A 14,273-nucleotide genomic window follows, 5' to 3' on the forward strand; every position below is an offset into this window, starting at 1 on the left:
TCTCTACATTGTTATATATTAAAGGAACCGTATGTAGGATTGTGGCCAAAACTGGTACTGCAGTCACTTTCAAAATACTGTAGAACGGTGTATCCCCTCCCCCTACCCCCCCCTAGCTTGAGTTTGCCAGCTAAGCTGCAGAATCCGTTTTCAGCCATCTCCATCTTTCAAAGGCATCTCCTTTGTCACGACGTATTTCGGATTCATAACGAGGTCTTTTAGGTTTCGTAAGGTTATACATGTTTTATCCGACACGTTCGTAGCTGCAGCTGTAACAGAGCTGGTAACCCGGATGGCGAAACTCTACTGACTCCGTGATTAGTAAGATAGCTGGAGGGTGGAGCCTCAGACCAAAACACAAAATGACAACATCAACATCAGTTGTGGGCTGCAACTTTCACTTTTAAATGACAATATCCTGGCCGGACCACTGTTGTCACTGATATAAGTATTTGAAATGAACATGATTTCATAATGTCTAGTGACATGTCAGGGCCATTTTATGATTAACTGAAATAAATTTCTTACATACAGTTCCTTTAAAGATACTTGTATGGTGATCATTTTACTCATTCAGTTATCATTCTTCTCTCTCTCTCTCTCTCTCTCTCTCGTGCGCATGTGTGAGAATTGGGGAAGTGTTTGGTGTTGGCGTGAGTGAGAGCGCTCTTGAGTGAGTTTCTTTTCTTTTTTCTCTTTTTTCTTGCTATTGTAGATTTGGTTGGGGTTTTGTTTTTTGTGAGTAAAGTTTGTTCAGCGCTAGCTGACTTAGAGTCAGCGTGCTCTGAGCAATGGAGACAAACGCAGGTGACTATCTAGGGATGACTGTAAGGCATGGTTGCAAGTGCATGCCAGATGCCGCGGTCTCGGTGGAGGAATGTTTATTGGCTGTGAGTGCGTTGATCGGTGGCGCTAACATTAGGTCTGCCTCACGAATGAATAAGGCTATAGTGCTATTTTTCAGTGAAATTCAGATGGTGGATACTCTAATAGAAAGCGGTTTAATAATTAAGGACACATTTGTGCCTGTTCTACCTCTGTCAAGTCCAACGAAAAAAGTTGTTCTTTCAAATGTACCGCCGTTTGTAAGAAGTGAGAAATTAGAGGAGATATTACAGAGATACGGTAAGCTAATGAGTCCTATTAAGATGATCCCACTTGGCTGTAAGAGTGTTGAACTGAAGCATGTAATGTCTTTCAGACGCCAAGTAATTATGATTCTGAATTCTCAGAATGAGGCTCTGAACTTGTCCGTCAAACTAAGTATTGATGGTAAAGATTATACAATTTTTATTAGTTCAGAGACGATGAAGTGCTTTGTGTGCGGAGAATTCGGCCATGTTCGGCAGTCCTGCCCTAATAAAAATGAAGCGAACGTTAATATTGCTTCTGCCGCTGTTAATGAAAACAACAACAACAACCAGGCGAGTAATGATGGTGTTCTAAATTCGGTTGTTGTGCCACCCGAGGCATTAGTTGTGGATGGTGCCACTCCGAGTACCTCGATTGAGGTGAATGTATCCTCAGTAAATTCAGATGCCTCTGTTGAAGCAGCGCAGGTGGTGGCTGCAATGGTAAGCAGTGATGAAAATAAAGTCTCGCTATCAGTATCAGGTCCCTGTGAAGTGCAGGTAGACACTGATCATGATCCACATAGTGTGACGAAGCACATGCAGCTTACCACGATAAGGGTAAATACTGGAGAAACAAGTACTAGTCAAAGTGTAGAAGACGAAAGCTCTCAAGAATTTAGTGCATTTTTGCAAACTGAGGATTCTGATAATGATGAAGACGTTGAGAGCATTGTGGATGAGAACATTGAAACTGGTTTTAGTGTACAGGCGCAATTTAATGTTGATGGTATTACATCTAAACCCTACTCACTTAAACAAATTAATGATTTCTTGGATTGTACTAAAGGACTTCGCAAGCCTAAGATTGAGACGTTTTTTCCAGATTTAGAGCTGTTTTTGGATTCGGGCACAGCAGCAATGAGGAAAGCTTCTTTTGAGGAGCTTGATAAACAGAAACGTTATCGTCTTAAGAAGATTTTGAGCAATGTGAGAAGTTCTTTGTATTTACGGAGTAGGAAATGAGTAGTTTAGTGCTATTATATTTAGTTTTGTTTTTGTTCTTGTTAATTTCTTTTTCTAGCATCATGGCGCCTTTGTGTTTTGGCTCTTTAAATATTAATGGGTGTCGTGATGCTGTGAAAAGAGTATCTCTTTTTGATTATATTGTTATGAAAAATGGGAGTGTAGCTTTTTTACAAGAGACTCACACAGATGTAAATAATCAAGTCCATTGGCAGAGTGGGTGGAATGGAAAGGTTGTTTTAAGTCATGGTTGTAGTAATAGTGCAGGAGTTGCTTTCCTTTTTGGAGCTGAATTTAAGGATCAGGATATGAGTGTTTTTGATGTCATACCAGGTAGAATGTTAAGAGTGGATGTCACCTTGCGTGGTCTTCATTTTTCACTCTTTAATGTATATGCCCCGAATATTGGGACAGAACGTATACTTTTTTTTGAAAAACTTCATACAGCATTAAGTACTGTTCCACAGGGTAGGACAATTGTTTTAGCTGGTGACTTCAATTGCACTGTAGATCATACACTTGACAGGAATCATGAGGAACCTCATAGTCTGTCAGCAGGTGTTTTAAAACAAAAATTGATCAGGTATTATGATCTTGTGGATGTTTGGAGGGAAGCTTTTCCGACGGTAAAAAGATATACATGGATAAAAGTAAATGCCAATATGGTTTCAGCTGCAAGGCTTGACAGAATTTATGTACAAAGAAGTGTTAGGGGAATTTTTTTTAATAATTGTATAACTCCTACTCCTTTGTCAGACCATCACTTTGTATCTGTCAATGTAAATCCTGCACAGAGCACTTTCAAATGTCCTTATTGGCGTTTTAATAATAAGCTTTTGCTGGATCACAACTTTATCCACGCTTTTACACTCTTCTGGAGTGAGTTGAGAGAGAGAAAACTTCAGTATAAATCCCTAAGTCAATGGTGGGATATTAGTAAAGTCCAAGTCAAACTCTTTTGTCAGAGGTATTCTACATATAACAAGAGTATTCTTGAAAATAAAATGAGGCAATTTGAACAAGATATCTTGCAGAGGAATGTTGAAGAGGATGATGGAAGTACTTCTGAAGTTTCGGAAGCAAGAAAAATTCTTCTTCAGAATCTTTTGGAAGAGAAAGCTAAAGAGACTTTGATGCGTGCAAAGTTTATGTCTTTTAATTGCATGGACTCTCCAACATCCTTTTTCTTCAATTTGGAGAAGAAAGTTGCAGATAAAAAGACTTTAAGTCGTTTGAAACTCCCAGATGGAAGTGAAACAACTGACGGACACAAAATAATTATTCATGCATTAAAGTTCTATGAAAGCCTTTATAGTGCGGAACCTACTGATGAAGAAATTACTAAAACTCTTCTTTAAGATTTACCTCATCTGACGGAAAGTGATAGTTCCAGGCTCGATCAGCCGTTGCAGTTCATTGAATTGTCTGCTGCAGTCAAAGATCTGTCTTCAGGCAAGGCACCGGGCTTAGATGGGTTGACTGCGGAATTTTATAAACAGTTTTGGTCAGTCATGGGAGAAGACTTGTTCACAGTTTTTTCGGAGTGCTTTGTCATTGGCACTTTACCGTTGAGTCTACGGAGAGCAGTTATCACCTTGATACCTAAGAAAGGTGATCTTGCGGATATAAGAAATTGGCGTCCTGTATCTCTTCTTGGGGTTGATTATAAGATATTGTCTAAAGTATTAACTAATAGATTAAAACTCCATATATCAACAATAATTCATGCAGATCAGTCGTACTGTATTCCAAAACGTACGATATTTGATAATTTGTTCCTGATTCGTGATTTGATTTCAGTGGCCAGAAACTGTAATCTCAATGTGGGGTTTTTATCACTGGATCAGGAAAAAGCTTTTGATCGCATGGATCACGAGTTTCTTTTTAAATGTTTTGAAGCTTTTGGATTTGGCTCCTCATTTACTTCGTATGTGAAATTGTTATATAATAATATTTATAGTATGCTGAAGATTGGTGGTTCACTTACAAGACCTTTTTCAGTCGGCAGAGGCATACGGCAAGGATGTAGTATGTCAGGCATTTTATATGCCATTGCCATTGAACCCTTGCTAAATATGTTGAGGCGTCAACTTTGTGGAATTTCAACGGCAAGATTTTTTACTCCAGAGATGGTATCTGTTAAACTCAGTGCGTACGCGGATGATGTCACTGTTATAATTAGATCAAATGAAGATGTGCACAACCTGGAGGTGGCTCTTGAGATCTACCAAAAAGCATCTTCAGCTCGAGTCAATTGGAATAAAACTACATCTTTATTATTAGGCCAATGGCAGGATAAAGGCATTCCAAAACTTCCTCAGCGCTGCTCCTGGAGTTCAGAGGGGTTTAAAGTGCTGGGGGTTTTTCTTGGAACTGAACAGTATATGGGAAAAAACTGGGAAGGCCTTTATGAAAAGGTGGCTGGACGCTTACAGAAATGGAGATGGATCCTTCCTCAATTATCTTATAGAGGGAGGGTTCTTGTGGTAAACAATCTAGCAGCATCTTTACTATGGCATGTTTTGACTGTTATTGATCCTCCCAAAGATTTATTACAAAAAATACAGAAGGTTTTTGTTGACTTTTTATGGGATGGGTTTCACTGGCTGCCTTCTGGAATTTTATATTTGCCAGTAAATGAAGGAGGACAAGGGCTGATTGAATTGTCAGCTAAAGTCAGAGCCATGAGACTAAAATCTGCTCAGAGACTTCTCTTTTCCACAGATTTTATCCCTTGGGTGTCATTTGGGCTAGCCGTATTAAGATCACTTTGTGGTTTTGAGCTGGATAAGCAATTGTTTTTGATGTCATCTCTTGATGAAAAGGTTATATCTGGTGTTAATTTTTATGTATCAGTTTTAAAATCTTGGAGTGTGTTTAAGATGTCTAGGTCAGAAAATGATCATTACGGTTTGAATGAACCGTTGTTTTTTAATTCTTTTTTGGGAAATGTTTGTACATCAAATAGCCTAGCCAATTTATGTATGATGAAAGGTTTTACTAAAGTGGGACATCTGATCAATTTAGAGTTAAAAGAGTGGAGATCGGCAGAAGGTATTGCTAAGCAGGTTGGACTGAGATCTGTGAGGGTGGTAGAGCAATTGATTTTGAGCCTAAAAGCCGCTCTCCCTCCTCCTCTTGTGCAGTTTTTGAATGGTTCTATAGAGAGCGGGCCGATACAGCTAGATTTTCCTAAGTTAAGTGTATCACCTGAAGTTTGCCCTGAAGTTAGCCAGGGTGGAAAGCTGTTGCACTTTGAGAGATTAAAGGGATTAAATTTTCAATTAGTGGGGAAAAAAGAAATGTATCAGGTCTGTGTAAAAACTGCTTATTTTAAAGATCTTTATGAAAGATGTGATACAAAATGGAGAGAGAAACTTGCGGTTATAGATTGTATTAATCCTTCTTGGAGGCTTTTGTATAAAAAACCCCTTCCAAAGCGCTCTGGTGACCTACAATGGAGGATTTTGCATTGTGTTATAGCTGTAAACACTTTTGTTTCTAAAATTAACCCGAATGTTTTGCCTCTTTGTCTCTTCTGTAATAGCTATGAAACAATTTTCCATGCTTTTACTGAATGTTCAAGGTTATTTCCACTTTTTGCCTTGCTTGAAAGGACTATGGAAGGACTTGGGTTTGATTTTAACAAAACACTATTTATTTTTGGCTGTATGTACTCTAAAGCAAACAAGGTACGATGTACTGTTGCCAATTTTATAATTGGGCAAGCAAAATTAGCTATTTGGAAGACCTGTAGACTTGCTCGGGAAGGGCGATTTGTTAATGTTCTTAGTCTGTTTACTGCATTAGTGGAAGCAAGAATCAGGGTAGAATATTTATTCTTCAAAACTACAGGAAATATTGGTGAATTCATGTACAAATGGTGTGTAAACAGCATTTCATTGGTTTTGTGTGAAGATGATTCTCTATCTTTTAATTGGTGATTAGTTTTGTTTATAATTTTTTTTTTTTTTTTTTTTTTTTTTTTTTTGTGCATTACGGTGTTAAGTATGTGATTTTCTTTTAATGTATTAAAGATTTGTTAAACCTCTCTCTCTCTCTCTCTCTCTCTCTCTCTCTCTCTCTCTCTCTCAGGATGCCCTCACTTTGTGTAGGCCCTACTCCTCTGCCACCTTTGATCACCACCAGGGAGAGAGAGAGAAGAGAGAGTGAGTACACTGGCCCATAGCACTTAGTTCTAAGCTTTGTAGAGGTTTTTGGGAATGGAACAGTAGATATGCATATCTACAGGGACCGCAAGGATGGTGTACTTTTTGATTGTGTCCGACCGATTGTGGTGGGCCGGTCTGAGCAAAAATGCCAGGGCCCTTTTTTTGTCCCGGTCCAGCCCTGCTTAAAAGTATTCAAAGGTCAATTATACAGTAACTGACAAATAAGCACAAGTCAACCTGCCGTACCAAACAAGACCAAAAGACTGCATCTAAACTTATATACAGATCCATTCAGAATCACTAAACACTCTAAAAATTACAAATTAATGTGTGGAAACTCCGTCCGATGCCCAGTCGAGGCCAAAAGTTTTGAGAATGACACAAATATTAGTTTTTCGCAAAGTTTGCTGCTAAACTGCTTTTAGATCTTTGTTTCAGTTGTTTCTGTGGTGTACTGAAATATAATTACAAGCACTTTATACGTTTCAAATTACAATTACATGTAATTTTTGCAAAGAGTCAGTATTTGCAGTGTTGGCCCTTCTTTTTCAGGACCTCTGCAATTTGACTGGGCATGCTCTCAATCAACTTCTGGGCCAAATCCTGACTGATAGCAACCCATTCTTTCATAATCACTTCTTGGAGTTTGTCAGAATTAGTGGGTTTTTATTTTTCCACCCGCCTCTTGAGGATTGACCACAAGTTCTCAATGGGATTAAGATCTGGGGAGTTTCCAGGCCATGGACCCAAAATTTCAACGTTTGGGTCCCCGAGCCACTTAGTTATCACTTTTGCCTTATGGCACGGTGCTCCATCGTGCTGGGAAATGCATTGTTCTTCACCAAACTGTTGTTGGATTGTTGGAAGAAGTTGCTGTTGGAAAGAGGCTTCATCGGAGAATATGACTTTGCCCCAGTCCTCAGCAGGCCATTCGCCATACTTTTTGCAGAAGATCAATCTGTCCCTGATGGGTTTTTTTGGAGAGAAGTGGCTTCTTTGCTGCCCTTCTTGACACCAGGCCATCTTCCAAAAGTCTTCGCCTCACTGTGCGTTCAGATGCGCTCACACCTGCCTGCTGCCATTCCTGAGCAAGCTCTGCACTGGTGGCACTCCGATCCCGCAGCTGAATCCTCTTTAGGAGACGATCCTGGCGCTTGCTGGACTTTCTTGGACGCCCTGAAGCCTTCTTAACAAGAATTGAACCTCTTTCCTTGAAGTTCTTGATGATCCTATAAATTGTTGATTTAGGTGCAATCTTAGCCACAATATCCTTGCCTGTGAAGCCATTTTTATGCAACGCAATGATGGCTGCACGCATTTCTTTGCAGATCACCATGGTTAACAATGGAAGAACAATGATTTCAAGCATCACCCTTCTTTTAACATGTCAAGTCTGCCATTCTAACCCAATCAGCCTGACATAATGATCTCCAGCCTGAGTTAACAAGACGATTACTGAAATGATCTCAGCAGGTCCTTTAATGACAGCAATGAAATGCAGTGGAAAGTTTTTTTCGGGATTAAGTTAATTTTCATGGCAAAGAAGGACTATGCAATTCATCTGATCACTCTTCATAACATTCTGGAGTATATGCAAATTGCTATTATAAAAACTTAAAGGGATGGTTCGGAGTAGAATTGACTTCATTGCTATGCACTCCGAAGCCCATCTAAATACCCCATCCAAAGTTTTTTTTACCTTAGTCGAACATTTATCGAGATATTAGAGTTTTTCGAATTGCTTGTTACAGGAGTGAATGGTACATGTAATGTATCTCGTAAATTGCACCACTAAACGTGCAAGTAATCTTACCAAACTTGTACAGTAGTGTAAATAGGTTATGTACTCACAAAACGCTGCATCGGAACATTTGTAAGTCCACCATGAGTGTTTTAAAAACACGTTTTACCCGAGAACTACTAGTCTCAGAAACTACAAGTCGATGTCACTTCCCTGGTTTGAAAAAAGCACGTAAAAGTCCTCCTACCACATCTGTGTGCATGTCAACTTGTAGGAGGACTTTTACGTGCTTTTACGTGTCGCCATTTGTAGTTTTTGAGACTAGTAGGGATCGGCTAAAACGTGTTTTTAAAACACTCATGGTGGACTTACAAATGTTCCGATGCAGCGTTTTGTGAGTACATTACCTATTTACACTACTGTACAAGTTTGGTAAGATTACTTGCACGTTTAGTGGTGCAATTTACGAGATACATCACATGTACCATTCACTCCCGTAACAAGCAATTCGAAAAACTCTAATATCTCCATAAATGTTCGACTAAGGTAAAAAAAAACTTTGTATGGGGTATTTACATGGGCTTCGGAGTGCATAGCAATGAAGTCAATTCTACTCCGAACCATCCCTTTAAGCAGCAACTTTTCCAATTTCCAATATTTATGTAATTCTCAAAACTTTTGGCCACGACTGTATATTAATACCACTGTCATTAACACAATCATTTTTATACTCTACAAACTGTATATTGTATCCTGTAACCTTAACCATTTTCAAAAATCATTGTTTAAAATATGTTTTTCTCATGTGGACAAAAATGTATAGTATACATAATCAATACCAGGACACCTACATGCACTTACTGCATGAGACTGGCGCAATGGTTATATTTAGAATGGAATACTAGTTTACCAGCTCACTACATACTGAATTTACACATTATACTACCTACTATGTGAATATATATTGCCCCAGAAGGACCCGTTACTGCAGCTGGACTCTCTTCAAAAGGCGTCAGGCTGCTGGAAGCTGGACGCCACACTGGCTGATGCATTTGAGATAACGGAGGACGAGCTGACCAATCAGAAACCAGCACAGGTGAGAGATGTGATCAAATAATAAGACAGCAGTGATTGTGTCCAGGGTCCAGTAACAAATGAAGTGGATGATGATTTGTCTACAGGTGGATGGGTCAGTATGGGCCACTCTCCTGGCTCTGATCTGGTTATACGGCTGTAAAATAGAGCAGCAGGTGGAGTGGCAGTTTGTGGCCATGAAGGCAGCGTCATGGATTGGCTCTCAGAAAGGTGAGATCTCCATTCCAGACCACATTCATTCAGTCAGCGTCCATCAAGAGACGTTGGAGCAAATATCTTCAGTTCTCTGTCACACACTGATGATTTAAGTGTTTGTGTGTTTTAGTGGTCGATCTGTCCTATTGTGTGTTTGTGTGTGTGTGTGTGTGTGTGTGTGTGTGTGTGTGTGTGTGTGTGTGTGTGTGTGTGTGTGCACCTGGTATTCATCACGTTGTGGGGACCAAATGTCCCCACAAGGATAGGAATACCAGTAGATTTTGACCTTGTGGGGACATTTCTCAGGTCCCCATGAGGAAACAGGCTTATAAATCATGCACAATGAGTTTTTTTGAGGAAGTAAAAGTGTGCACAATCTCCTGTGAGGGCTAGGTTTAGGTGTAGGGTAGGTGTAGGGCGATAGAAAATACGGTTTGTACAGTATGAAAACCATTACGCCTATGGAATGTCCCCATAAAACATGTAAACCCAACATGTGTGTGTGTGTGTGTGTGTGTGTGTGTGTGTGTGTGTGTGTGTGTGTGTGTGTGTGTGTGTGTGTGTGTGTGTGTGTGTGTGTGTGTGTGTGTGTATCAGTGTTTATTTGAAGCTGTTGGACCGGTCTTTATTCAATGATTTTCACACAGCCAAAGAGTGGTTAAAATGGTTACTTTATTGAAATTTGGGTGACAACACAATGCTGAGACTACTATTAAAGTAAAAAAAAGAAGAATCTTACCAAGTTTTCCTGCAATAATAAAACCAAACACCTTACAATAGTCCATAGAGCTAATATTTGAATTCCATATCATGATGTCCCTATATTTCAACATACATTTAATTTAGATAAAGTATGCTAGCTACTACAACAGTTATTGATATAACCAGGAGAGATCAATAATGATGAACGTCTTTGTATTACCATCTTTTAAAGGTTGACATATTAATATATTTAAAGGAATACAATTTTGTGATTTTTCATATCATATTCTCTTTGTTCCACAATGGTCCATGAGTAAGCAGCATCTCAATGAGGTACGAAGTCAACAGGCACGTCCTGTAAATAAGTTTAATTAAACCAGTTTCTCATTTTTACTTACCTGTGTTTTTCTTTTTTAGCTTCTACTTACCTCAGATTGAAATTTGGCATTGTGGTTCTGTGAGTATTGTTGAAACTTGTATGATACATAGTTTGTAATGTTTCCCATGTCTGAACTGCTTTGGTTTAAAGCTAAATTACTAAATGAAAATATTAATTTCAAGTTTTGTTATTTATTTCAGATTAAAGCTTGTAGACCAATGGGTACCAATGACAGCACCCTCTATGGCTGCTATAACAGGAACTTCTGGCAGCAGGACAGATGATTATTGGCAACCTTGAGCCCTTGGGTCTGGACAGACACGGCAGCAAGCCTGGAGAGTAAGGTTGCTGAGACTGGTATCTCTAGGACTGAGATGGTCTTGGGTCTGTGAATCATTGGGCCAGCCATGACCAGAATGAATGGCATTTAGAGAGAGAGCTTTAGGCAGCCATGACAAGAACCTCTCAACTGGCAGTGGCAGGGGAGCTCTGGGAGCTCTGGCATTGTGGAGCTGAAGACAGAGAGCTCTGGCATTGGCACAGCTGTGGTAGGAACCTCAGGAATGGAGTGGCCATGATGGGACAAACAAAAAGAGACAACCAAAAGAAGTATGTACATGTATACAATATGTACACATACCTCCGGAAGCAGTACCGCCAGACGCTAATACTGCTACCTCAAGCCAGGGCGCAAGACGCTTCACGTGGCTTGCCTGCCCCGCAAGACGCAAAGGCGAGAGGAGGGATGTCAGCCCGCAAGACGCTAAGCTGCATGAGAGACACCAACTGGAGTGGTCTTATGAGACGACCTGAAACAACAGAAAAAACAACAGGTTTGACCTTTTGGTTCCTTCCCGTAATATTTTTTTAAGCTGATCTCAGGTTCACTACCTTAAACCAGTTGTGGGACATGATTCGCCCCAGGCCAAGTCGCCGACTTGGCTTCTCGTGGAGGAGAGCCCTGAGGAGGTGACAGCATTCTGTGCAGGAAGACGGGAAGGACGTTTGGTAACCTTACACTTGACATCTGCTCTATTTGATTGCTATTCTATTTGATAAGCTGTAAGATGTTTTACATGTGTTAGTTATTTTTGTGATGAAGATCTCACCTTTTGACAGGCCGGGTTTGGACCACTGCTTGTACTCCAGCAGGAAGAGGTCGTAGTCACAAGGCAAGCGTCCACACAGCAGTGTGAACATCACGACCCCTAGTGACCAGACCGTCGCTGGCCCGCCGTAGTACTTCCGCATGCGGTGGTACTCTGGAGGGGAGTACGCTGCTGTGCCTGGAGGAGAGCAGAGTTTGTATAATGTGTAAGTTTGCTTTTGGACAGGAGAAATGATCCATATCTATTAGGATAGAGGAAATTAATTATATCATACATACCACAGTATGACCAGTACGGTGTCCTCCTCAGAATGTCCCCACATCCGAAGTCAATCAGCTTGACTTCAGATGTCTCCCTGTTTATCAGGAGGTTCTGGAGTTTGACGTCACGGTGGAGCACTCCGCGGAGGTAGCACATGTTTGCAGCGTGAGCCACCTGCCGCATGATCTTCCTTGTTGTTTCTTCGTCGAGGCTTCCACCCTGACGCCTGATGAACTCCAGCAGATTCTCACAGGGAGAGGGACATTCGAGGACCATGACGAAGTGGTCAGGGTGGTCCGTCCAGTCCAGCAGCCTGATGATCTCTGGCACGCTGGGACCCTTGTTTGCCAGGATGGTGAGGGCGATCTCTTTTGGAAGGGGGTTTGGATGATCGGGCTAAAGGAGTTGAGTTTTTATGATGGTTACATGAGGGTGGTTTCCCAAATAGGGACTTGTGTTAATGTTAATATTAGATGTTGGATGTTGTTTATATAGTGCAATGTACTTACAATGACAATACATTCTGTGTTTGTGGTCTTAGTGACATATTTCAAAGCCACCTGTTGAACAAAACAAAAAACTTCATTTAAGAAATGCAAACAGGGTTAAGAATATAGGATGAGGAAAAGACAAGGCAAACATTTACTCTCTTGTTAATGCATTATTTATATTTACTTACTTTAAGATCATCATCCAAACGTCTCCCTTCATACACCACGCCGAAGCCACCTTTCCCCAGCTGATCACCAATGGTGTAGCGGCTGAAGATGTAGTCTATTAAAAAAATAAATCAACCTGGACTTGTGATGTGTCAGGCAGTATTCACAATAAAACTTACTCAAAACTTTTTTCATGTAATTATACATGTAATTAATGGATATTTCAAGTTTGAACACACATTAGTACGTATAGACATAAAACAGTAATGTTTTTAACATGTCACGGAATAAAGATCTAATCATGGCCTTGAAGTGGATTTTAGTACAACATTTAGTACATTTTGATATTGTGTTTGATCATAGTAGTTTTTATATGATCAAAGTAGAGCTGTTTAGAAACAACACATTTTCATAACATGGTTGTGTGATTTACCATCACTACTTCTTCCAGCCCATGCCACCTTCCTCTTCTCTCCCTCATCCTGCTGCTGCTCCACCTCTCCCTGACCTGAGCTGCTCTTTGGAGGCTGTTTTTTGGCAGCTCGGAAGAAAGAGCGAAGCCTCCGCCACCACTTCTTACTCTTTCTTTTCTCCTCAGCTCTCCCTGCCTCCTTCCTCTCCTCCTTCTCCTCCTCCTTCCTCTCCTTCTCCTCACCCCCTTCCTCTCCTTCTCGTCTTCCCTCCTCTTCTCCTACTCCTCCTATCTCCTCTCCTTCTCCTCCTTCTTTTCCCTCCTTTCCTACTCCTACTCCTCCTATCTCCTCTCCTTCTTTTCCCTCCTTTCCTACTCCTACTCCTCCTACCTCCTCTCCTCCTCCTCCAGCATCAACAGGGGTCTCATCGCGGGGAGGAGGATGTTGAACCGCGGTGTTGGTGCCGGGTTTTGGGGGTGTACTAAGATGTTGATCGTACACCTCGCCAACTGTCATCGGTCTTACTTTGGTAGCTCGCTGTCCCATCGCTGTGAAAACACTGAACACTACAATAATATCAGAATGTCATAGCTTAAGACAACATCTGTATTGCAAGCTGTATCGTATAACGTTATGTACCGTAATTGTTTTTTTAGGGTTGGCATAACAACGCAGCGTCATTGCCATAGAAACCAACGCACATTACGTAAACTGAACGAGGCTTTTCAAAACTCTAATGATTCCCGTTCAGTCCTATATCAATAAAACATGATAGAAAATAAATTACATTAAATTATTATTATTATTATTTATTTATTGCATTTAAATATATTTATAATGTATGTATATACCTATAGGTTTTAAAGCAAAAACATTTCATTATTAGTAGCAATTGTTGTGTTGCTGTTTTTAAATTCAATAAATATATTCGGTATAAAGATTAATGAATGCATACAATTTTATACTTTTTAGGCCATATGACAACACAAAATCTCTGGTCAACATGTCTTTATTTATTTATTCATTAGCTGTCAGTGTTTGTCATGTTGTTAGTTTCTCCAGTAGAGGGCGTCTATGCAACGTATAATACGTTCAGGTTTTTTTTATTTTTTTTATTTATTTTTTTTATTTTATTAAAGAAGAATAATTGAGCAATACAAAAATATTGAAATATAAATCCAGATACACAGAATATAATAGCAATCTTAAATTGTATAACAGTGAATAAGAGGAGAAAAAACAGATAAACTAAATCAACTAATACTACATAGAAAAAATCATCAAAACATCAATAAATTAAAAAAATCAAACCTAGAAACAACTAAACAATAGTTCAAAATTTCTTCCTTTTCCCTTAAGACATATTCAAATGTTATAGCAGGGAAACATAACCAGAAAAAAATTCCTCCATGAATATGTTCAGATTTGGATTACAGTCTGGTGGAGTGAAG

The 14,273-nt window shown here is 39.9% G+C and overlaps 1 protein-coding gene across 1 annotated transcript; it reads right to left on the reverse strand.

The window, feature by feature from the left end:
* Positions 1 to 10,937: 10,937 nt before the first annotated feature.
* LOC141302145 (serine/threonine-protein kinase pim-1-like) lies at positions 10,938 to 13,851 on the reverse strand. Its single transcript, XM_073832336.1, has 7 exons — positions 13,153 to 13,851; positions 12,843 to 13,071; positions 12,430 to 12,524; positions 12,260 to 12,310; positions 11,768 to 12,146; positions 11,490 to 11,666; positions 10,938 to 11,360 (listed from the first exon to the last, which is right to left on the reverse strand). Exons 1-7 carry the CDS (start codon positions 13,366 to 13,368, stop codon positions 11,248 to 11,250), a joined length of 1,260 nt encoding a protein of 419 aa, XP_073688437.1. The 5' UTR covers positions 13,369 to 13,851; the 3' UTR covers positions 10,938 to 11,247.
* Between the last annotated feature and the right edge of the window lie 422 nt (positions 13,852 to 14,273).

The sequence above is a fragment of the Garra rufa genome, chromosome 25, assembly GCF_049309525.1.
Source record: "Garra rufa chromosome 25, GarRuf1.0, whole genome shotgun sequence".
In the NCBI taxonomy this organism is placed as follows: domain Eukaryota; kingdom Metazoa; phylum Chordata; class Actinopteri; order Cypriniformes; family Cyprinidae; genus Garra; species Garra rufa.

Coding starts and splice junctions, on each gene's coding strand:
- LOC141302145 (XM_073832336.1), bottom strand. CDS start 13,368: ATGGGACAGCGAGCTACCAAAGTAAGACCGATGACAGTTGGCGAGGTG. Junction 12,525..12,842: donor GGCTGGAAGAAGTAGTGATG/GTAAATCACACA, acceptor TTTTTTTAATAG/ACTACATCTTCAGCCGCTAC. Junction 11,667..11,767: donor ACCGTACTGGTCATACTGTG/GTATGTATGATA, acceptor GCTCTCCTCCAG/GCACAGCAGCGTACTCCCCT.